Source organism: Miniopterus schreibersii (assembly GCF_964146895.1).
Source record: "Miniopterus schreibersii genome assembly, chromosome: 3".
In the NCBI taxonomy this organism is placed as follows: domain Eukaryota; kingdom Metazoa; phylum Chordata; class Mammalia; order Chiroptera; family Miniopteridae; genus Miniopterus; species Miniopterus schreibersii.
In genome coordinates this window covers 14656574-14682452 of record NC_138103.1, presented here as the reverse complement: position 1 = coordinate 14682452, position 25879 = coordinate 14656574, and the positions used below count along the sequence as shown (strand labels likewise).

At 44.6% G+C, this 25879-nt stretch overlaps 1 protein-coding gene across 11 annotated transcripts in view; it reads right to left on the bottom strand.

Moving 5' to 3' along the window:
• RBFOX1 (RNA binding fox-1 homolog 1) overlaps positions 1–25879 on the bottom strand; it is a 1935778-nt gene that overhangs the window by 541035 nt on the left and 1368864 nt on the right. For all 11 annotated transcript variants that reach the window (XM_081132161.1, XM_081132157.1, XM_081132151.1 and 8 more), the window contains one exon: positions 19736–19777. In XM_081132161.1, coding sequence (XP_080988287.1) covers positions 19736–19762 — 27 coding nt within the window. In that variant the 5' untranslated portion in view covers positions 19763–19777. The remainder of the gene's footprint in view (positions 1–19735; positions 19778–25879) is intronic.

The following is a 25879-nucleotide window of genomic DNA, read 5'->3' as shown; positions in this document are numbered from 1 at the left end:
AGCACCAGGAAGAGGGGCGAGGCATTGGGGGAAATAACCTGTTTGCACTAGTGTTCAACAGTCTGCTGGGCTACCACAGTCAGGGCCTAGGCAGGGGCTCACCCCTGCGTGGGATTACCGGAGATCCACGCAACCCTCCTCGTGGCTCCCGACGTTAAGTGGAAATGGAACACTTTATTTTATTTACCTCACTTTCACTTTTTGCTTGAGATATAACATTGATACAGTAAAGTGCACTAATTTTTTTTATTGTGGTAAAACATACATGACATAAAATGTACACAATATGTATAACATGACTATTTCATGTGCACACTTCAGCTGCACTAAGTTCGTTCACGAGGTTGTGAAAGCATCCTCACCACCCATCCTCCAAACATTTTCATCTTGTACAAAGCTTCATCTTGGAAACTCGGTACCATTAAATAATAATTTCCCATCCCCCTCTCCTCCAAGCCCCTGGCACCCACCATTCAATAAAGTGCACTAATCTTAAGTGTGCAGTTTCACACACACACACACACACACACACACAGATCAAGAGTCTGCACATATTAAGCACCCAGAAGTCCATCCCCTGCCAAACTGGGCAATGTTTCTTTTTCTCTCTCACCTTCTTTGTTCTGTCCCCATCAAGAAGCCTTTATGAAGTACTTTTCACTATGGCATTTTATTTGTCTTTATACAGAGGGAGAAACAGATGTGACACCGCCTCTACGTTCTGTAAGAATTTACAGCCTTTGACAAGGAAGGCCTCTGCCTTGCTGAATGTCTCCCTCTGTGCCTGAGGCTAGTGCTGCAGGACAAAAGGTGGGGTAAGGGCATAAAATCAGTTCTGCCCCTGCAGAGCTCCCACAGAAGGGGGTGTGTGCTGTTTGAAATCCGCTCACCCAGAGTCCACGCCCAAGTTTCTCCCAGGGACACACACTGGTCTTCCCTTAGGATGCCTCCTCCCCTGAGCAACCTCGGTGTGCGTGGCCCAGTCAGTGCTGAGCCACATGAGGAGTAGGCAAGTGATCTTGGGCTTGGCCAAGGAACACAGGCAGCCCCTGGCCATAGGGGTTGATGTACAGATGGGAGGAAGAATCAGCAAATCTGGTTCTGATCCTATATCTGAGCTCCAAAGGCTGTGCAATCTTGGGTGCGTCAGAACCTCACTGGACATCAGGGATGCGAGATGATCTCCATGTCACTGGCCTGTGGTGAGACTTAGTGCAATAACCAAAGTAAAGTCATGAACATACTACATAGCATAGTGTACAGACTCCATGAATCATATGCATTAATTAGTATTAAGGTCAACAAAAGTAATAATTACTATGATTTTTTATATTATAGTAGACTAAGATGATACCCCTCTAACCTGGGAGCCTCTAGAAGACAACAAGCACGCTTGCTCATCTATCTCTCTCTCTCTCTCTCTCTCTCTCTCTCTCTCTCTCTCTCTCTATCATCTATCTATATCTATCTATCTATCTATCTATCTATCTATCTATCTATCATCTATCTATCTATCTATCATCTATCTATCTATCATCTATCTATCTATCTATCTGTATTTGCTAGAAACAAAGTAGGTAACGTTATAATTTAGAGTACAGATCGCCCCTTGCTTCCTCCATACTGTGGTCTAAGAAGTGGTCTGAAGCTCTCTGGAACTCAGAAAGCTGGGTTCCTGGGAAAAACCTCTTGTTCCCTAAGGACCGATGATTGCTAAACATCCCACATGGCAGTAAATTACACTGCAGGGCCCCTGGTGCTGTGACTGAGGCAATACGTGGCACACATGTACAAGGATAATTTCCTGCTATCATGGGTTGAACTGTGTCACCCACAAAGAGATGTTGGTGTCCTCATGCCCGGTATCTTAGGATGTGACCTTATTTGGAAATAGGATCTTTATGGAGATAATCGAGTTAAAATGAAGTTAGTAGGATGGTCTCTAATCCAAAATGACTGGTGTCCTTACAAAAGGGGGAGATTCGCACATAGACATGCATAATGTGGAGACACACAGCTTGAAGATGGTCATCTGACTGCCGTGATGCATCCACAAACCAAGGAAGGCCAAAGAATGGGGGCACATGCTGGGAGCTCAGAGAGGCAGGGAGGGACTCTCCCTGGAGCTGAGTGCGTGGGCCTGCTGACACCTGGATTTCAGACCTGGACCCAGAACTGTGAGACAACAAATATCTGTGGCTTTAATACACCCAGTCCCTATATGTTGTTAAGACAGCCCTAGAGCACATACTGATACACTGTCACCTTATGGGGACATTAACAAGGATGTCCATGTTGTTGGTGAAAGAGCCACTTCCCAGAGTCAAACCACACCTGGATTAGGCCACTTCCTAAGGTGATTCCTAAACCAGCCTCGCTGATACCTTAAAACCCTGTGTAGCAGGACATTAGGTGTTTCAACAGTTCAGTGCTCCTTCCCCCCTTTTTTTGCAAGAAAACTGTGACTGTTGATATCCAAAGAGTGTATAGATGTCAAAGCAGAAACTGCAGTTACCAACCTCCTGCCCGAGTCACAGGGAAGGAGTGTGAAGTGGTTCAGGGAGCTATAGGCAAGAAACTCTCAAAGGGCGCAGGCCTGGGCCAGGAGCAGCGGGCGGGCCTGTGCTGCAAGTGCGGGGCCCTGTGTCCCCTAGGAAACACCACAGCCCTGCCTTCACTGCCTCCCTGCTTGACTTAATGAGTTGAGCAAACACTTTGGCTCCTCAAACCCACAATCTCAAGTTTCTTAAAAGGGATGCAAAGTGGCTAATGGACTGGGAGAAATCGGTTGTAGCTGGAAGCACATTTCAAAAGTACATTTTGTTTATATTAAAACCTCATTTAAGTATCAGTTCAAAGGAAAGCTGCTAACAGGGCAAGTTTAATATGACTAATACTCGTACCACCTCAGAACATTCCATTTCCATCCGCCCAAGAGATATAATTTTGAAAACATTTCGACATCGCTAATATGGTAAGACGCTACTAATACAGTACAAATTATAACAAGGAGACGCAAACATGATACTGAATATTTGCAGAGGAACTTGGCAGCAAATCTGATCCAGGCACTCACGCGATGACAGGTTGCAAACACTCGCATCCCACCGCACCATCTCCCCATTAGTCCGTGTTTATGAGGTTACAAATGGCACAGTTATTCACAGATTAATCTTTGAGACTTTCAACCCAATGCTAATAAATGCACTGGCTTTGCCGCCTCCATGAACCTAATTTCTCATTTTGGCTTTCTTAAGGAAATTCATCACATAAAACTCATTGCTGTTTGCAACACAGCATTTACTTTGGTCAGTTAAACATAAAGATCACTGATAGTTTCTGAAGCTATTGGACCGATGCTACTTTGCCCACTGATGCCAAGATGCGCCCTCGTGGATTGTCTGAAGGAAGACTAGCCTGATCGGGGAGCCATGTGTGCCACTGAAAGCTGCTTGCTTAGGGGAAAAATTCCCCCAGAGCTAAAAATCCACAGGCATTGAAGAGATTTCTGGACAGAAGAGTATGGCTGGGTCAGAAGTCTCTGCAAGGCAAACCTCCGGGGGTCTTCTCCACTAAATGGCCCTGCTCCCAGATCAGAACGATGTCTGGCCCACGCCTCCCACCCATACCTACTAAGAGTGCACACTTCCAAGCTGTTCTAGAAATGCAATGTTAGAAAATTGTTCAAACAGTAAATGTTTAACTAAGGCAAAAATCAGGGGCCTGTTTTCTGGTCTCAAGAAAGGTGACAGTACTTAAGCTCAACAAAAGCTATCATTCCCAGGGCTCACTGGAGGATTAGGAGTGGGCATATTAACCATGATATTGGAATGGGACCTTTAAGTGATGAATCTATAAGCTGTACCACACACTGCTACAAGTGTGCGTCTTGGTTGGCAAGGGAAAGTGGCATCTAGAAATGTTTACACTGTCTCTGTGTTACTTCTACTGTGAGCATTTGAAGAAATTTAAATATTTTCAGGGGGGTTATACAGTTGGTACATTTGAGTGTAATTGGCAGGGTATGTAGCATAGTTTTTGCATATTAAACATTTGAAAATATTCTACATTTCCACAAAGAGATTTGGCATATCCTATATTTTACAGGCCAGGTGACTTCTATATTATTTTTCCATTTTTAACAAAGACTGCAGTTAACTCTCACCACTAACAACAAAAAAACACACACCATAAGCGTGAAGATAAATAGAAACTGGCAAACTATAGTATGCACATTGTCTAAATGAAACAACTGTTTTTTAGTTTCAACAAATTATTTTCATGTAGAAATTCAAGCCCACATTTTCTGGATTTTTATTTTATTTTATTATTTTTTTGAAATTTTGGTCTTTAAAAAGAAGCCAAAAAATTTGGGTATTTATGTAAAACCTTCAGCTTTTTAAGTATTAGATAGAAACTATTTTTTTCAATCATATGCATTCTCAAAAAAAAAAAATTGTCCTAAGGAACACAACAGCCAAAAGTTTTCCACTTCCACAGCCCTCTTGTAGAGTTCTCTTTGGCAACCTTCAGCACTTTATTAAAAACTGTTAACTAAAATTAATAACCATTAACATTTTAAAACTTGGGTGTTCACAGAGCACTGGAATACTTTTCCTGTTGGTGTGTCCGGGAGAGAGTTAGGCTACAACTGTTCCCACTCTTTAGGGAATCCCAACTACTCCTCACTCGTGCAAGATCACTGCCGTCTGCGCTTGCACGACAGGATTATCTTGCCCTGGCCAGGCAGCTCTGTTGGTTAGAGTGTCACCCCAATATGCCGAGGCCGTGGGTTCGATTCCCCTGTCAGGCACATACAGGAAGCAACTAATGAATGCATAAATAAGTGGAGCAACAAATCGATGTTTCTCCCTCTCTCCTTCACTTCTTCTCTCTCTCTAAAAATCAATCAATAAAAAAAGAACCCTCTGTAGTGAGACCAACCTGACAGCTTCAGCCTTATCAGCGATATGCTTTCAATAACGTTGGAACTACATCTTCACCCCCACGGAGTGAGTCTGCCCTAGGTCCCCTCTTCACTTTGGTGAGTCCCTTTGCCTCTTTTTTTTTAATTCTCTCTCTTTGATTTCCTTCTGACCCTGCTATCAATGAGTCCTCCCCTTTCCCACTCTCACCATTTCCAATCCCAGAAGTGTGCACAATATTTCCCTGGGAGATGGCTTTCTGGGTCTGAGTCACCTACACTCAGGTGGCAGAGGGGACAGTAGTCAGATACAAATCTTCCTTCCAAAAGCAGATGCGCTCTGGACAGCTTCGGTTTTGAGCAGTTTCTTTATGAAGTCCCTAGGAATGCTGTTTCTTTGTATTTAGACTGTTTGCCCTTTCCTGTATTCTCGGGGGGGACAGGTGGATGTTTTAACCAAACCTGTCAACCTTTTGGCCTTTATTTCCTCAAATGTTTTCCTGTCCCATTTTCTGTCTCTCCTCTCCATTTCAAACTCCAATTGCATGGATTTAAAGGCTTGATAGTTCCCACAGATCACTGAGACTTTGTTCAATTATTTTTCAATACTTTCCCCTTTTCCATTCTTCAAGTCTATTGTTCAGTTCTATCTAGCAGACTTCATGGCCCTTAAAGGCAAATGTTGACTTACTTCACCTTAAAAGTAAGATATCTACTTTCCTAGTGGTGTTTCCCAGATGCTCAGGACAAGCTTAAGAATAACAATTGCTCTGTGATGCCAAAGAACCAATATTTCTAGGGATGGAAGCATTAGCTTAGCTTGAGAAGAACCTACAATATGTCCAGTCGCACGGGACTCACATTTTTCATGCTCACGGAGGGCCAGCCAGTTGACCGGGAGTTCATGTCTCTCAATGGGAAGCTTAGCCAGTGGGAAACTTGACAACATGCCACTCTGGGCACAACTGCATGTGCTAAAATTTTCCCAAATCCTGAGCTGAATCCTGCTCCCTGGTTCCTGAACCGCCTCCTGCCCCCAACCCCAATCTCATCAGCTCTGCTTTTTGCCGACCTTGATCATTCTGGTGTTTATACAGTTAGATTGCGATTTTCCAATCTGCACCACCTGAGTAGCTGAGCATGGCAAATGGCTAAATCTCAAATCTTTAGTTTGAGGCAACTTTGGAGAAATATTCTGGGTATGATGCTCTTGGCTACTTCAGAAATTATGTTTCCGAGGGCTGTGCTCCCAAAACACTTTATGCAAAGGGAGGTGGCTCTGCTCTAGAATATTTAGGAGCAAATAAGCAAAACCAGGTTAATCAAAACCACTTAAGTGTAAACTCGGCTCTCTTGAAAAGCATCTATGTTTAATTCAGACACCTATAAAAACATGCCTTTGGCTCAAATATGTCAAACTACATCTGCAATCAAGATCAAGGTGTATAGCCATTGAGAACAGCACTAAAAATTGCCAGAAATATTTAAATCTCTCAGTCCTTATCAGCAGAGTACTCTGTGCACATATCCTAGGCAGACAAGCTTTCAGAAATCATGACTCCACGCCTTCTACCCAGCAAGGTTTCCACATTCCTAAAAGCACCTGTAAATTAGAAATCACGTCAGAGCAAATACAGGCTTCCTCACTGTAGCAGCAAATGCATCGGTCTCCTCATATGTGAACAGGACATTGTCCTGCCCCAGTTACCTTGTCAGTTCAACACAAGTTTCCCAGCTGTTGGGAAGATCAAGCTTCTACTTTCAAATTTCTTCAATAATCCAAGACTCCCTTCAAGAATAGCAGTGATGTATTATAAAGGCGAAGAAAAAGAGAGGGCTGGGAAAACAGATGATCACATAAAGGCCTGCTTGATGAAAGATCTAAGGTTCAGAAAACCTTGCAGGAGGAACTGCGAAGCTACGGTGTCTCTACTACGGTGATGGTGCTGTTTCAGCGTGGTCTCCCCAGAAGCAGAACTGGGGTAGATGCAAGTGCTAATGGTACATTTGACCTAAGGAAACATCTTCAGAGGAATGGAAACATGAGACATGGAATGGGAGGAAGCTTGTTAACATGCAAGTGACCACTATGGGGAACTAGCATTGAATCCTTTGGTGGAACTCTGGGAGATGGCGTAGGACGCACCTCAGAGTTACCCCACCCAAAGGTGAAGAAGCTAGTGTACTGGTCCCCCAAATCCCTGCCCATCCAAGCTGAGTCCTTCCCCCAGGGGTGTTAAGGCTTCTGGATGGCTCTGGATATGAGAGGGATGCATCTCAGAGCCAGAAAAATAAACCCCTAAAAAGAAGTTCATCAGTGTTCTCAGTAGGCCATCTTTGGCACATAGAGGTGGGTGATGAGAGGAAAAGTCAGGGCTCCAAAAACATCTGCTACAGACATTCTCAGGGGCCTTTGGAATCATTCATTCGTTCATGTGTTTTATTTAACACTTGGGTAACCTATATATATAATTATTGTTTAAATAATTTTTACATTTTCATTTTCTGCTTTATTAACTTTGTCAGTAGACATCAACAGAACAGGTAGATAATAAAATATTATTAAAGGGTCAGTGCTTTTAAAGTCATATACGTTATTTGTCATTGCTGGACCTAACTGGGGAAGCACCGAACACCAATGGGAACTGTGAAAGAAGAGGCTCCAAAGACAGACACAGGTGGATCCTGTGCCACCGACGACCTTGGGCTACCTTAGACGGGGGTTGCGGATGCTCTGGCCTCTGACTTTGGAAATTCTGCATAAAGATGGAGGTAGCTAATCCCAGATCATAGAGCGAATGTATGCAGTGTGCAGATGCACAGGTAAAATCAGTCCACTTAGAGTAAGGATAGTACATGAATAGTGTGACGGTGGGGTTTGGGACCATGTGATCTTTGTCCACTGGTGCTAAACCTGTGCATGTTATGTTACCTAGCAAATCAGCTTTTGCAGATAGAATTAACTTTATGGGCCTTAAAATAGGGAGATTATCTTGGGGTATCTGGATGGACACAAAGTAATCACATGAACTCTTAAAAGAAGATGAAGAATTAGTGAGAGAGATGCAATGAGAGAGGCGGCAGGGTTGATTAGACCCACGATACACACTCAACCCGCCATGGCTGGCTTTGAAGATAGAAGACCCGAGCTAAGGAGTATAGTGGCCTCAGCTCTCAGCCAGCAAGGCAGTGGAGATATTTCCACAACTGTGGAGAATCAACTTCTGCCAACAATAGGAACAAGCAAAGAAATAGTTTCTCCCCAAAAGCCTCCGGAAGAGCACAGCACCTTGATTGCGGCCCGATGAGACCCGTGTTAGACTTCAGACCCAAGAACTGCAAGGAAATAAATTGTGCTGTGTAAACCACTACTTCTTGGTAATTCATTTGGGACAGCAATAGAAAAAATAATACAAACAGATTTCAACGTGAGTACCAGCTCCGATCTACTCATTTTGGCTGCCTAGAAAGGCTCTCTTTAAATTTAGCTTCCAAGACCACCCTCTGGGTTTTAGGAAAAGTTGGGAGGAGTGCAAATCTCAGAGACATGGACACAGGAGTGCCTCCTTCATAGAGCGCCTGTTACAGATTCTCCATGTGTTCCTTAAACAACAGAAAGGTATTTTCTCACAATTTTGGATGCTGAAATGAAGGTGTCGGCAGGATTGTTTTCTTCTGAGGTATCTTCTCTTGACTTGAAGATGGACATCTTTTCCCTGTGTCCTCATGTGGTCTCCCTTCTGGGTGTGTCTGTATCTGAATCACCTCTTTTTATAAAGACACCAGTCATATTTGTTTAGGGGCAACCATATGACCTCATGTTGCCTTAATGGCCTCTTCAAAGGCCTTGTCTCCAAATACTGTCATTTCTGAGATACCAGGAGTCAGGACTTTAACATACAAATTTGGGGAGACCCAATTCAGCCTATAACAATAGGATCATTCAGTATCTCCAGGCTAAGGCTAGAACATCCAAAAGTTTTATCAGCTAGGGTTGAGAAAATGTCACTTTTCATAAACACTCCAGTTGGCCTTTGGAAGGTACTGTGGAAAGCACTGACTAGATGATGTGTGATGAACTTACAACACCCCTCCTCTACCTGCAGGGACCTGGGTGCCTCCTTGAGACTGACAGGGAGACTGTCTTACTTGTGCAGGGAAGGAAAGGGCCCCGATTACCCTGAAACACAGACCTCTGTCCTCATGCCTCCCAGGCTCATGATGACTGAAGAAACTGAGCAAATGTAGGTAAAACATCCAGCCCTGTGTGTGGCATAAGCTAATAGTTTCCCTCCCTTTGTCTGCCAACACACAGATGCATCAGGGAAGCATTTGGGGAAATAATACAAGAGATGGTTTTTAGCAAACCTTTAGACACATTTGGCTCTGCAATTCTCTGGAGTTTAGCATATTACCCAGCTCACCAATAAGGATTTTTTGATCACCGGGAGGACACTAGATCCCTCAAGGGAGAGAGGGGTAACCAGGTTTAACTGTAAAGAGGGGAATCAGGGTGGAACTGGGTCTAGCCCCAGGAACCACCTCATCATTCAGTCTTCCCAGGATGTCACCACTGAAAGGAATCAACACCAGCTTTTTATCATTTATGTTCCTATTGTGCACCCCAGCACTCAACATCTGCTGTGGATTAAATGAGTGTGTCTTCCCAAATTCATATATTGAAATCCTAACCCCTGATGTGATGGTGTCGGGAGGTAGCCCCTATGGGAGGTGATGAGGTCAAGAGGGTGCAGCCCTCAGGAGTGGGATTCTTTCCGCTTATAAGAGATACCCCCAGAGCTCCCTCATTCCTCCCCCATGTGAGGACAATGAGAGGACTGCAACTGTGAAGAGCACACTCACCAACCAGGCCGCCGGCACCCTGATCTCACACTTTCGAGCCTCCAGAACTGTGAGAAATACATCTCCACTGTTTATAAGCCACGCAGCGTGTGGTAATTTGTTGTAACAGCCTGAAAGGACCGAGACAACTTCCAAAGTCTCAGGAGAGAGAATCCTATTGGCCTGTCTTGGCTGCATCTAGAGCCCTTGGCTTGATTAATTGTCTCTCCAAGATTAAACACAGGAGAGCAGAGCATTAGCCCCAAAAGGACAATGGAGCGCTGCTAGCTCAGGGTAGGAGAGTTTGCTGACTGCCCACAAAAAGCAAGCGTGTGCCTCCCACCCACACTACACACCCGGCCTGAACCAGGGCTCTCTCGGGCCAGGAAGGGGGTAGGAGGCCTTGTCGTCGCCATGAGGTCTGCCTTCCTCTGTCCCCAAGTAAAGGAAACTACAGAATGCCTATTCATCTGCTTCTTGCTCCACTCCCCTATCCTATTGAATTGGCTTTTTTTTTTAATTTTTCTTTTTTTCCTGGATTGGTATTTAGATCTCGGAAGAACAGAGCAGGAAGATAAGTCCTCGCTGAGGCATCAGTCACAGAAATGAGGAGCGGCTATGACAAATTGAAATGTCAGCATTATTAGCGGTTTTGCTTGAAGCTGAATGATACCGATTTAATGATAAAACCAGAAATGGGACAGATTTGCCCTGGGAAGGGGGGTGATGACTCGGGATAATGGGCTAAAATGAAAGCAAGGGGAAGGAAGAATGAATCCGAGGCCAAGTGTCCTCAATGGGATAAGGGACGTGATCCCCAGAGAAAGTGTGAAACTACCCGGTTGGGGGGGGGGGAGTGGGGGGACTCAAAGGAGGGCAGGGAATTAACATGCATGTGAGTTGCAGGACTCAGCGTCCAAGATCAGGGAGGCGGCGACCTGGACGCTTCTTTATGTAACCCGGCCTCCCAGTCGGTGTGGGGAAATGAAAATCTGTAACAGGTTGGCTGGTTTCTTGACCCCTCCTCGGTCACGCTCATCAACTTAACAGCCTTGAAAACATCGGGGCGCACGCGAGAGCTGTAAAGAAGAGTGTGAAATGCCAGGGCCGGTGAAGACGGCGTTCTTTCAAAACCTTCCTATGCATTTGCGGATTTCTCAGCTTAGCAGGGGAGCTGTCCTTGGAGAGGATTCTGATGGTCTGCGTTTCTGCAGTTTCCACACGCGGAGAGCTAATTACAGTGGGATAAACTCCCTTTTGTTGAAGAAAATCACTAAGATAAACCATTAGTTATGTAAGATTAAGGCAAGCGCCGATCGGTTTGTTTTTCCTCGCGTGGGCATGCACAGGAATACACGTGGAACCTGCAAGGAGCTGAGCAGGGACACTGAGGGTGGGACTCCGAGACCTGTACCCCGAGGGGCCTGTCTTTGAGTCCCACGCACCCTGGGTTTCTCTGCCTCCTGAGCATCCAGCAGAGCTTTGCTGATCACTAAATTCTAACTCTGGCTGAGCATTTGGGATGTTAGTTAATACAGGGGGCAGTGTTCATGCTTGACAGCCAACTGGTTCTGAGGACAGAACAATCTAGACAAGCAAGTTACTGGACATTTCTTCAGAAAACAGTATTCTGGAGCAGCTGAACCACAGTTCACGGGAGACAAGTGCGGAGATATGTGCCTGTGTAAAAAATGTCGCCCCCTTTAGGGAGTCCCGGAGATTGCTTGCTGGGGGATCTGGAGGAAGACAGGGTTCTAAGCCATTAGGATCGTCATGTATAAATAAATACACTTTCATTTTGTATTTCACACCCTTTGTATTAACTATCTATACTTTAGAAGCCGTTGCATTTAGGGATGGGAGAAGATAGCTCTTTGGAATATCTTTAAAGCAAGGAATAATTTTACAGTGATACAGAGATATCTCACTTCTTTTAATATAAAATATATCAATGTGCATTATTTCTGTGTTGTTGTTTTTTTAATATATCTTTGATTTCAGAGAGAGGACAGGAGAAGGAGAGAGAGAGATAGATAGAAACATCAATGATTAGAGAGTCATTGATCGAGCCCACAACCCGGGCATGTGCCCTGACCGGGAATCGAACCCCGAAAGCCTGGATCCTAGGTCGACGCTCAACCGCTGAGCCATGCCGCCCGGTCAGGCTCTGTTGTTCTTTGATGTGAGTCCAAGGCTTTTTCTTTGAGTGATCTTTGATTGAAATTCTTCATCTTCCTTCCCACGCAAACCTCATCGACATTTCAGAGTCTCCAGTAGAGATCGGCCCACTACAGCCCAGGGAACAAATCTGACCCACTGCCTGTTCTTGTAAATAAAGTTTTATTGGAACACAGCCTTGCTCACTCATTTGTCTCTGACTGGACGAGCTCTAGAATGGCAGTGTTCACTGATTGCAGGAGAGACCATATGGCCTGTGAGGCCTAAAACAGTCATTATCTGGCCCTTTATAGAAAAAGTTTGCCAACCTCTGATCTGTGCTCCCAGTCCTGGTTTTAGTTAAAGTGGAGTGAGAATTTCAAGATATATCTGAAACATTATATCTTTTTCCATATTTCTTTTTTCCACTAACATTTTAAGGTCCTCTCACTCACAACGAATCAAAATAATTTTTGAGGTCTGCTTTCATTAGGATGCTTCCAAAGCATCAACTTCGCTTTCATGGAAACTGCTCTTTTTCTCACTGTGCTCGTTTTTCATCAGTTTCCACAATATTCCACTAAATAATGTAATTACAACCACAAGTGCAGCTGGCAGGAGCAGGCCTGGGCCTAAGTACCATTGAGTCTTGGCAAGCAGACACCTCAAGGAGAGAGGGCAAATGTAAGGCTGTAGCAAGCGGCCACTTCACAGGATGCACTGGGCATCTGCCAATATGCTTTATAAAAGGGCTGGACAGTGTGTGTTAACCTGGTGAATTTGATAAGTGGAGGCCGGTTAGGTAAGCTCCTTCCATTCACGTCCTTCCCCATAGCATCTCCCGTTTCAGATACTGATCAGTTTCACATGTAGAATTTTGTCATGATTATTTGACAAGTGAGTATTTTCTCCACTGGCCTGTAAGGTATAAGAGAACAGGGACCATGTACACTTTCGTATACCAATATATCGCCACCATCTAGCCCAGTGACTGGCATAGGGTTCATGATAAAGAACTATGACAGGGCCTGGCTGGTGTGGCTCAGAGGTTGAGTGTCAACCCATGAACCAAGAGGTCACGGGTTCAGTTCCCAGTCAGGGCACATGCTGGAGGTTTTGGTCTCAGTCCCCAGTAGGGGGCGTCCAGGAGGCAGTTGATCAATGACTCTCTTATCACCGATGTTTCTATCTCTCTCTCTCCCTCTCCTTCCTATCTCTCTAAAATCAATAAAAACATATTTTTTTAAAAAAAAGCCTTATGGCAGGAATTCCTACATCCTAAAACGATAGTCCACAAAACATATGAGGTCTTACCAAGGACTGGGGCTTACATTTCTCTCCCTGCTGTCCTAAGAGCCTCCAGAAAGGGTTGGGCATTGAAGGGTGGGGTGACGGGAGGCTGGGGAAGGTATCTCAGATTCGGATATCTCATTCCCAAGGCAGTGGGGACGTTTCTTTATCTGATGCCTGGATGAGGCAATGAGTTTAAGCCAAGATGGTCTTTAGCAGTCTGCATTCTGCAATCCGCATCACTCTCGTATGTAGCAGAAATGAGAAACTTGCTCTAACTGGCAAATTAAATATTGATAATGCAGATCTGCTCTACAACCTCCTTCACATGCTGGCACCCGCATCTCAGCGTTTCTAAAACTTCAGTCGTTTGCATGCCAGCGTCGCGATTTTTGTCATAACTGCGGGCGACCTGTAGCATTATGCAGTTAATAAGTATCTTTAAAGCAGCTCATCTTTAACCTGAATAGAAGTGTTTGCCAAGGAAACTGTGTTGCCACTATAAGTGGAAAACAAGTTTCAGTAGTCATAAATAAAAGTTAATGGGGAAAAAACACATTAATAGCTAACAATTATTAAAACCCTTTTCTACACCAGCTGCTGTTCTAAGAACCTCATATACATTAATTATTTTCATCTTGGTTCGCATATGCACACACACACAACTTCTGAAATACTTCCAATTATTACCTCCATTATACAAAGGAGAAACCAAGGCACAGAGCATTGAAGTAGCCACACAAGCACAACTGCAGAGTCGAGATTTGGTCTCAGAAGGCCTAGCTCCAGGCCCCTTCCTCTTAACTGCGCTTCGCAAACAATGTCTCTTAAGTCTAGATAGATGCTTCGGCTGCTGCAGGCTCTAAGCCTGAGGCACACTCCCATTCAGTTAACCTGAGAGCTCAGACACTGTTAGAGATTTGTTAAAGAGGCTTTATTCTAAACTGAGAGCTTCTTGTTGGCATAAAAATAATTGGGAAAGAATTGGAAGGGGAATAACCTGCCAGGTGACCCACCCTTTCTTCAGACTTGATATTAACCTCCTGAAAGCTGTGGGGACCACACAGGGTCCCTGTCTTGCACTTTGGGAAATGCTGAGCTGCACCAGGTAGGGTGTAGCACACCCGATTCCCAGGATCCTTTGCTCAGTTCTGAGCTCAGGTTGGGAGAGTACAGGGACATCCTTGGGGACATTTACTCAGCTGGCGGTGGCTCTGATAATCGGGTCTTCTCTCAATGGTTGGCTCTGGGCAACTAGGCTTATTTCAACTGCTTCCCTGGACACAGCTGACTGGCCAGAAAGAACCACTGACCCAGGGTGGGCCCATCAGATCCCTTTCCAGGAATCTGTAATCAGGATGCATTAAGGTAGCCCCTAACCCCTGCAGGACTGATGCAGCCTGAATCTTAGGGGCCGCAAGGGGCCGTGTGCACAGACGTGATAAAAAAAAAAAAGCCTTTTCCAGAAGAATAAATCTAGAGTGGACTCACAAGGGGAAACAAAGACGAGAGGCAAGGAAGAGATGCCTCTGCCGACAGCTCTCCGAGTCTAAGCTCCTCGGGAGGCCTGGTTGCCTGCCTTTTCTGCTTAGGCTAGCCCGAATCAGTCATTATTTGCTTAACTAAGGGAGAGGCAGATTTTTTTTTTTTTTCCCCCCCCCCGAGGACACCACCGCCATCAACTACAGAACCTGCTTTTGAAGTTGCCTTTGAGTGTGGGAGTTGGGTGGGAACCACAGGTCCTGCGTGTGTGTCTTGCCTGGCCTGGCACCCCCCCAGGGGAGAGGACTGAGCCACGGGGGGGGGGGGGGGGGTGTAATGCCATGTGAACAACAGTGCACGCTGCAGAACCTGAGCATACATTTTTTAGAAGTGTTTATGTAAGTCATCTCATCCAATCAACAATCCTATGAGAAAAATGTCCCCATTTTGGACATTGGGAAACTGAAACTTTGGGAAACTAGGTGGCGTTTAGAACAAAGACACGGACCTGAATCTACAACCAGAACTCCTGACCACCTCTGACTGCCCCTCACACTATGTTGACTCCTGTGGGATCCATGTGCCACATTGTTGATGAGGATTTCGGTCCCTGAGCCGATTCTAACCCACCTGAGAGCCAAGCCTTTGCCTGCTTAGTCGTAGCAGTGGTCTGGTCAAAGCTGCTAAACAGCCTCCAAACTAATATCTGACACTCACAGCACAAACGATCCTTTTGTAATCAGATATTTTATAGCACTACTAATAAAAGTGGTCATTGGATCCCCTACCCTCTAAGCACGCAAGCTTTCCAATTGGTAGACTGCTGAGGGAGACAAGGGCTTCTGAGGTCATGCAATTTCTCTCTTACTTGTTTATTTGTCCATTTATCAGTTCCAGATGCCAGAGAGGTCAATGTTGATGGTTGGGTTATGGCAACTGTACAACTAGCACTGCCCCCACCTGTCAGCAGTGATCTTGGGGCAAACTGGTAAATACAGTCCATAGAGTCAGAAGCACTTAATGCACAGACTTCACGGTGAGCCCTAAGGACTACCTCTCCAACGGGATCCAGGAACAATTTCAAATGTAAGCTCAGAAGAAGGCTCGCCCTACTGTAGATTGAGAAAACTTGGATGGAGAAATGAGCAGGTGTGTGTTTTTTTTTTTTCCTGTGCTGTGGTTTGCTCATCGAGAACGTGAGCAATCCCCACAGCCTTCTGAGAAGGGTGAATCATTGTTAGGAGTAACGGGCTGACGCTCTTCTCTTGGAAAGGGTGGGCGCCAGGAAGCTCCTGGACAGTGTCTCTGGGCCCGAGGTGGGTACTGCCGTGAGATGTGTCATGTCTGCTGTCCATTCTGGAGGCTGAGAGGAAATCAGCAAAGATTGCATCCAGGATGACGCCAAACAACAGAAGGAAAAAAGTACAGAGAGAGTGCCAAGCCGGGTAAAGAGTCAGTTAGGCTCGGTAGATGTGATCTGTGAGAGATGAAATTGGCAGAGGAAACATCTATTGCAAATTCACAGCCGGAGTTCAAGCACTTGCTCAGGCTTTCTATGTGGTCCCCACAGTCAACCATGTAGGAGGAAGGGACCGAGTAAATGAGTTGGCAGGATACCAACACCATGAGTGACACAGAGGGCCCATGTGGGTGCCTTCTGTTGCTCTATTGGGCAACTCCACCAAAGACATTCCCCTCTTCTTCCAGTTTAAGCAAATCTTGTTTTAGTTCATGTGACAATGTGCTGTCCCTGGGGATGAATTATGGCTGCTATAGCCAATCACTGAGATCCCAAGTCAGTGGGAGTGACTGGCGTAGGGTTTGGCTAATGAAATAGAAGAGAAAATTTGCAGGGAAGGCTTCTGGGGATGATTTTCCAGAGAAAAACCTTCCCCATCTCTCCTGCTGAGAGTGTCCTCATGTCCCCAAGTGATGATTCTTCATCTTGGAAGAAGGAAAGAGAGTCCAAGGGAAGCACAAAGATTCCAAACCACTGCCTGGCTACCAAAAATTCACTGAATCAACTTGGAACAGGGAGGCGATGAAATGCTTTTATTTTTTAAATAACGTTTAGCTTTTCTATAACTTGCAGACCATATCATTCTAACTCAAAAATAAATTTTAAAAAACTGATAAAATTTTCAAGAGTGTTTCACAGAGTGTGTTCTGCATCCAAAAATGTTCCGTGATCAGATGCGTTTGCAGAAAATTGTGCATTATACCCGTCTCTTTGCATTTCGCTTTTGCACATTAAAGGCTCTGAGAAGTCCTGCATTAAAAAAAGTTTGACTTTCTTTAACTTTGCATTTCCTAAAAAAATTAATTTATCAGAGAATAACATTTTAGACTTTATAATAGAAGAAATACCTCACAGGGTCCATTTTGGAAAAATTAATTTGGGGTTGGTGAGAAAAAGAAAGGAGAGCTGAAGAACATGTCTTGGATATGCCCATCCCTACGTAGCTCCCACCTGCACAAAACAGGCAGGAGCAGTTGTATCTTTCTGCATCCTTTTATGTTTGCAGGAGGCCGTGAAAAAGGGATACCTTTTACAAGTACCCCCTTCTATCCCTGAATTCGGACAACCTAACAGAATATACTAATGAAGGAATATAAGCTCGGCAACATGGCCATGGTCCAATCACCTTGTAGCAAACCAGGAAATGCAGTTTGATTGCTGCATTTAAAACCTATTTTAAGAAGTGTGGCTGGCAGGCAGATGCCCTTCAATGATATTGGTAACTACACAGATATCTACTCTTCTCCTAGTGTCTCTCTTTCTAAGAAAAATATAACGAGATTAAGGAAAATACATTTCATTGAGGTGGCCAGGTATTAGCAATTTAGATCAGAACCAAATTTCTTCCAATCTGCCCCCCACCAAAAAAAGGTATCCTTAAAACACAAAGGAGGGAGAAGAGAAGGGAGGAAAGAAAGTCAGGAGATTCAAGAGAAAGAGAGACAGAGGACAAGAAAGGAGGGAACAGAGAAAATACCCACAGATGAGACACAGGTGTCAAAAGAGAGACAACGTATCACAACATTGGTGTCTCCCAGGAAGGAACTGGAGGCCTAAAGCTCAAGTGAATGGAAAGGGAAACCCTCACTGCGTTCCCTTTCGTAGCATTTAAATTTTGAGCCACATAAATCTGTATTCCATTGATTTAAATGTGTCATCTATCTTTTCAAAACATAAATTAGTTTAAGATTTAAAAAACAACAACACAAAGACTGCAGCAGCAGCACAAATAAAACACCAGTTCGTGCCAGTAGAAATGGTCTCATACGGGGCTACGGGAGTCGCCCTTTGCACTAAACTATATGACCCATTATATGAAACCACCACTTGAATTTATTTCACGTCGTGGGAAAGGCTCCATTCTTTCTCCTAAACCACACCCGCCGGTTGACAATGTCCCCATCGGCGCAAAACAATAAACCCTCACATGCACACGAGCACTTCACTGCCTCTCTGTCCTTCATTTGCCAGCCGAGTCTCCTTTGCCGTAGAGATTTCGACACTATCTTAACGCCGATGAACCTGTCAGGGACGCCTGGAGACAAAAGCACCCATCCCTTTCTGTCTAGCTCTGACCTAGTGCCGGCCGTCGGCCCCATCTGAACAGGAAGAGAAATCTGAAGTTGCGATACATTATTTACCAGGATGAGCCAGTAATTCCGACGGCAGGGGAAAAGCAACGAGAGAGCTCAGGAAAGCTTAAAACACCGTGAGGGCCGCTCATGGAGGAGCCACGACTCATGCAGGCGCAGCTGCTTAGGAGCAAAGTGGGTAGAGATGAGAGGTTAGTAGAGAGGGCCGTGCTGGGAGACCACGGAAAATAAATATGCACACAAGAAGAAAAAACATCAAGCCGCTTCCTCAGTTCCATGCAACTGCATTCTGCTGTTTGTGACCCAGAGGATTTAACAACGCTGATGCCAAAAGCAACCGTAAGGTGGAAAGGCCTCTACAAATCATTGCCACCCAGGACCGGCATTAAGTGAGCGCTCCGAACAGTCACAGTCACTGCACCAGTGGCCAAGCTACGAGGCAGCGAACACATCAGCGACAAGGGAAACACTGAGTGGATTTTCCTCCTTTATTGGGTCCCTTTGAGCGCCATGGTTCCTCCGACCCCAAACTGCACTGCTGTTATTTTAAAAGCAGCCAGTTCCTCCTATTTTTATAATAATGTGGAAACAGGATTATAAGGCATATTGTCCGGTACAAAGTGCCAACTTCCTCCTGGGATGTTAAAGATAGGACAATTATGACTTCAAACTCATCCATCCGAAACATGAGTGCATTTTAAAAACGCGCACCAAGGAGGGGAGCCTATTTTGATATTTCTTAAAATACCACACCCATGCCAAGGAGGCGATCAACCAGGACACCGTGGAAGCGGAACAAAGTCACCGAGCTCCATTCATAAGCAAACCATTCTCTCTCCCCACCTCGGGAACGCGTTTTGCATCGATCATGCTTGAGCGTTGAGAGAGTTTCATTTTTAAGAAGGTAAATCACATAGGAGGTTTAAAAATCCGTCTCCCTCTCCCTTATACACGAATGCCACGAAACGAAAAGGTCTGCGTAGGACATGCATCCTCCTAGAAAATGCCCTTCACATGCGCGTTGCTCCCCCACCCCAGTTAACAGCAAGAGAGCATTTTAGCCACTCAGCAAACAGCCTGGGATTCACATTAAGGAGGCAGCAAGGCATCCTTTTGACCTTTGTTATTACTTAGGCCTCGTGTTGTACATAAAAAGAGTCCAATGATGTCAAACAGATTCCAGGAGAGAAGTATTTATTGCTGAATCTAAATCAAAAAATCCATACTTACTATAATGGCACTTCAAAAGAAGATATACTGTATTTACCAGCTCAATCAATAGCAAATTAGCTGGGATAAATATTTTCAACTCTACCAGTCTTAAGACGAAGCCCGCTATTTAGAACCCGGTGCCTTGGGAGAGACAAGGAAATTTTTGCTTATCTCACAGACGCGAAGCAGGAAGCATTTGCAGGCGGATGCACCTACCCTTAGCTGCTCTCTTTCACAATTCATCTGCTGTCGGGAAACCTACAAAGAAACGGAAAAGAGGGGTGCAAATCAGAAGGTTCTGCATCAAAGCAACATGAAAGGGGGGAAAGGAAGTTCCCTGTTCTTCTAATTAGATTCGTCTAATCGCTCGGCTTAAAGCAGGCCCAGAATTAATTAATTACGTCTTTAATTTTTCCATTAGAACTAAATATTGTTTTCTCTTTAGGATGCCTGAGCTTCCCTTGGCATTTTTCTATTGTGCGGTCCGGAAACACAAATTAGGATGAGCCGGTCTTGGAGGGAATGAAGAGAAAGGTCCAAGGGAGGGCGTGGGAGGTGAAGCTGCCAGGGTGAGGCTCCCTCTTGTCATGGCATCCCTCCTGCCCTGTCTAACAGGGGCACCCTTTCCTGAGGGCCCACTCAGGATGGCTGGGAATCATCGCCGGACGCCAGACAGTGTCTTCTCTGATGTTAAGGGCCAGCAGTGTCACCTACGTGCCTTGGCAAATGGGTTACATTCTACGGCCCACTTCGATCAGATGGTAATAAGTCCCCATAAGGCTGCGTTGGGGAGGATTCTGAGGTCAATGCTCATGTCAGAGAGACCCTGATTGATTGGTGATTTCTGCCCTAAGCTCCAAAGGGAGACTTCAGTGATACCCATGCCACGCATCGTCTATCCCTGTGCTACCAAAACGTGCTTCTAAAAATCAAAACTGCGTCTTTAAAGTGGCCATGGAATTTATCGTTCCAACAGGAAAATGTATGGGAGTTAAAGGAGTGGGTGGGGTGTTGATGCTTTTGCCAGGGACAGCATATGTGGAGTGGAAATGACAAAGCAAACTGGAGCATATGGTCACCCTGCCTCTATGGGGACTGGCTGACTCCACCTTCCACTCAAGCAGCTAGGTTGAAATAAAGCTCAGGTCTGCATGCACGATTTATTCTGCGTATTTACAGTATTTTCTGAACCAATGAAGCCACCCCTGACTCCTGGCATCTGAACAGTATATTGCAAGTTTTTGAAACTTTTACTAAAGGGTAAGAAAATTTTGGAATTGATTTTTGATGTATATTTTGGTTTTTTGGGTGGAAAGTCTCTCTTTTTTTTTTTTTACTATCTCTCAAACAAAAATAACCATTTTTAGTTAGGATATGCCAGAGCCCCAAATCTATACATGGTGCTCTGTTATGTACCCTTGAAGCCAGGAACACCACCTCTAAGAATAGCTCCCAATAAACAGAAGCAGATACACAAAAAATGTTTATTTACATATCAGTTAACTGTAGCATTACTTACGAAGGCAAAACATTGACTATGACAGTGTGTAATGAGGGGAGCATTTACAGTAAACGTTATCTCACTGATGTGATGGCATTGAGAACCCCGGTTTGAACTAGACTCGCAAGGCACTGCTTAGTTTTCAAGAAGCTACAAAGGTGCACCGATGTTATGATTCCTATTTTGTTTTAAAAATACAGTGAAACCAATCATTGAAGAGAAGGCAGATAAAAGAAAGAGGAAAGCACTGGGAGGAATTATACCAAAATATTTTAAAAAGCAAGCACAGTTCTGTAAATAGCCAACATACTCACACCGGACTGTCCATCTGAAGTCGGTGGCTCTGGGTGATACGTTCATTATATTTCTGTAAACTAATAAAAAGTGAAGTGGGCCAAATCCATACAGATGAGGGGCTGCCGTGGGATTTGGAGGAAGGCTAAAGGGGAGAAATGGGGAGAAACGGGGAGAGGCTTCTTCCTAGGTTTGGGTTTTCCATTCAGGGTGATGAAAAAGTTCTCGAAATTGACCGGGATGGTTGCACAATATTCTGAATGTATTTAACCTTAAATTGTACAGTTTAGCTGAAATGGCACATTTTATCTTGGGTGTCTTTTCCCAAGATAAAATTAAGTGGGTGATAAGGTTCCGGTTCTGGGGTTCTGGGTGCACTGGAATGAGCACACCTCCCCCTCTCCCCCTGTCCCCCTGTCCCCCTGTCCCCCTCTCCCCCTGTCCCCCTCTCTCCCCTCTCCCCCCTCCCTCCTCCCCCTCCCCCCCTGTCCCCCTCTCCCCTTTTCCCCCCTCTCCCCCTCAGTGCAACTGTAAAGCTGCACTGGCTGCAGGGAGCAGCTCCCCGAGGTCTGTGAAGGGCCCACAGCGGCAGGTGGGCTGAAGAGGGAGGCAAGATTTCAAAGTCCCACCAGCCAAGGTGAGCTCCTTTCCGCCCCGCCCCAGGGTCCCCCGGCACCCACACAGAGTGAGACACCCAGCACTCTGAGGGAGGAGACCCCCTCCGTGGTCCCGGGAGGTGGGCAGCCCCAGTTGATTCCTCTCTGTCTCCTTGCCTCTTGGCCCCAGACGCAGGCCCAGTCGCGAAGTACATGAGCGGGAGGAAAAGCGCCAGCGTTCTGGCTCGCAGACAAAAACGTGGAGTCTTGGGAAACCAAAAATGTTTTGAGGGCCCTGGAGAGGGAGGGGTTTGGGCCAATGATCCTGCGTAGCACTTCTGTGAACTCCGCACTCAGCCCCGAGCTACATGTGACGGGAAACAGGGGGCACAGCCTGGGGGAAGCGACCTGCGCAGAGCCAGAGCCCTGCCAGGGCCCAGGCCGGCCCCTGGGCTGCGCGCCTGCGACAGACCCAGCTATCACCGCAAAGCCTTGGCAGCAGAGCTGGTGTCGGAAACAACATCCACAGAAGGAGGTAGGCGCACTCAGCCCGAATCCCACTGGATCGATTCTCTGATAAACCAAAAATAGCAAGAATTTCCATAGAATTTCAATACGACCCAGAGTCTGAAAACATAACAGTCAACATGCTCAGGACACAGCCAAAAAAATAACTCAGCATAAAAACACATGATAATCTACACTCATGTGGTAAAAGACAGCAACAGACATTAATATGAAAATGACAAAGATGTGGGAATTAGCAAATAAAGATTTTAAGCAGCTTTTTATAAAAATGCTGCAACAGGCAAGGGAAAACAAACACCGTAAAAACAAATGAAAAATTAGGCAGTGGTGTCAAAGGAATGGGAAATATAAAGGAGAACCAAATGGAAATTTTAGAACAGTAAAAAAAGATAACCTAAATTTTTTTTAAAAAATTAACTCACTGAATGAGTTCAAATGTAGAATGAAGGTGGCAGAGGAAAATCAGGGAACTCGAGTCTTTATCAATGAAAAGTATCTAATCTAAACAACAGAGAGGAAAAAAAGGGGCTAGGGAAAGAGAAAAGAAAGAAAACACACAGGGACCTATGGAATAATTCCAGAAGATACTCAGATTCTAGAATAAAGATAGTGTTCACTGAAGAAAAATTATTTGAAAAAAACAGTGGCTGAAAACTCCCATATTTGGCAAAAGACATAAACCTCCAAGTTTAAGAAGCTCAGCAAACCCTAAAGAAGTAAAACCAGCCTGGCCGGGCGTGGCTCAGAGGTTGTGCATCAACCTAGCATCCAGGAGATTGGGGTTCGATTCCCGGTCAGGGCACATGCCCGGGTTGCGGGCTCGATCCCCAGTCAGGGGCGTGCAGGAGGCAGCTGATCAATGACTCTCATCATTGATGTTTCTCTCTCTCTCCCTTCCTCTCTCTGAAATCAATAAAGATATATAGGAAGGAAGGAAGGAAGGAAGGAAGGAAGGAAGGAAGGAAGGAAGGAAGGAAGGAAGGAAGGAAGGAAGGAAGGAAGGAAGGAAGGAAGGAAGGAAAACCCAAAGAAATTCATATCTAGCTATAATCAAACAGCTGAAACGGTAACACAAATAATAATATAAAAAACAACAAACACACAAAATACTTTCTGAACAATAGCCAAAGACAAATAATACAATACTTGTGAGAAAGCAAGAATTCAAGTAACTGTGAATTTCTCACTTAAACAAACAAACCAAAGCCAGGGAGGCCAAAAGAAGGTGGCGAACAATTTTTTAAGTGCTCAAATAAAAGATGCATTAATCAGAAATCTATGTCCGATGAAGCTATCCTTTAGAAATGAAGATGAAATGTTAAGAAACTAAGAAAATTCATTGTCAGCAGACCCACTCTGAAAGAATTGCTGCAGGAAGTTCTCCAGACAAAGGAAATATAATACCAGAAGGAAACTTGGACCATCAAGACTAACGAAGAGGAAAGGTAATGATAAACATATAGGCAAATATAAGTATAATACACTAGTTTACTCCTCTGGAAATCTTTCAAATATGTGTAATGGTTGAAAGAAAAAAATAATAAGATAATAATCACAAAATTGCCTAAGGCGGTTTCAATATATATGCAATATATAAGATAAACCAAATGTAAAAAGGGGAGGGTAAGAGAAACATATGGAAATAAGGTTTCTACATTCCAATTGATATGGTAAAATTTTGGTTCTATGTAGACTGAGAGAAGTTTTATAATCTTCTAGGATAACCCTGTATTATAATCCCTAGGATAACCCTGTATTATAATCCCTAGGATAACCACTTAAAAACACATAAAGTGATATACCCCAAAACAAATGATGTTGAGTAATTGGACGTTTGTATGCAGAAGATACATGAAACCAAATGCCTTGACCTCAACCTCACACTTTATACAATAATTAACTCAAACTGATCCATGTATTTGAATGTAAAACATAAAACTAAATGAGAGATGCAATTAAAGAGTGGGGGCAAGACTTTTTTCTTAACGCTTTTCTGTAGTTTTCAAATTATCCTTTATGTCATGCAGGGCATTTATAATTAGAAAATATTTTTTTACTATTGGTGCCTTGCAGAAATGTAGGTGTTTTAAAATGATATTTTGATAGTCGTTGCTCTCATTTTCGTTACACAAATAAAACACTTTATCTAATAACAAGATTAATATTTTTACCATCTGTCATCAGAAATCACAAGGGCTTTTCAGACAAACAGAAGCACAATGATAACATTTAAAGAGACAAGTGAACTACTGACCTAAACCATGTGAAGTGAAGCCTTATTATAATGTTCCTGTTATAAAGTATATCAAGTGCAAAATTTAGCAGTAGCCATGGAAATAGCTAAGTTGTCCTACAAATAAAGCCGATTAAGGACATGTGAGTAATCTTTATCGTGGACATTGGTAGGTTTGGTTGGCTGGTTTGTTTGGAGGTTTTTATGAGTTTTTTCTTTTGTTTATTTTTTTCATTTTTTATTGAATGTATTGGGGTGACGTTGGTCCATAAAATTATATAGGTTTTTCACCTGTGCAGTTCTATACTACATCACCTGTATATTGTATTGTGTGTTCACCACCCTACGGAGCATCCCATATTGTTTGGCCTACATTCTCACAATAATAGCCTGCCTCTCCTTCTGGCCATGTTCCGTCCAGTCCCATCAGTTCTCTGTGAGTGGGATATCAGCACCACCGCACTCTGCGTCCTGCCTGATCGCGCCATCCTGCCATCCTGCCATCCCCCACCTGAGTGAGGTGACCAGTGACCTCTTCTTCAATTAGCGATGCCGTGCAAAGGCCCGCCGTGCAAGATGACCGAGTCCCACCGCGAGTCTATCTTTGCGTCTCAGCTGCACTCATCCCACAACACTCCATACTAGACGCAGTAATTAGCTGTGTTATTGCGAGACCTACGGGGGCCCCTGCGCGTATCTCCCCATAACCGCTGCGGGAGGGGTTCAGAGCAAAAGGCACCTGCAACTATCATTTGCGGTGAAGAAAGGCCCTTCCTGCTCACTCTGTAACGGCAGCCTTGAAATGCTTCTTCTATGTACACTTTACTAAATGTCATTTCATTTGGAACTAACATGAGATATATTTTTTCCCCTCCCGTGGCAGTTATGCACAAAACCAACATTTTTATAGCCTAAATGAAAAAAGGGGAAGTGAGAGGTCTGGTGCTGCTCCTTTAAGATGCTTCCAGAGAATCAAATACCACTCTCGATAGGGCTGCCAAGTAAGCACTTACGAAAGGTTAGGAACTGAAGCAATAAACTTCAGCGGGAGACCCTTTGCTCTCCTGGTTGAGCGCGATGTTTAATAGCGGGGATTCAGCGGCCTCCGTCTAGCCAACAGGGCCAGAGAACATTTCTCAGACTCAGCCCTTTTCATCTCTGGGCTTGGAGCTCTCTCTTATCAGCCCTTCCCTGCCACCAGCCCGAGT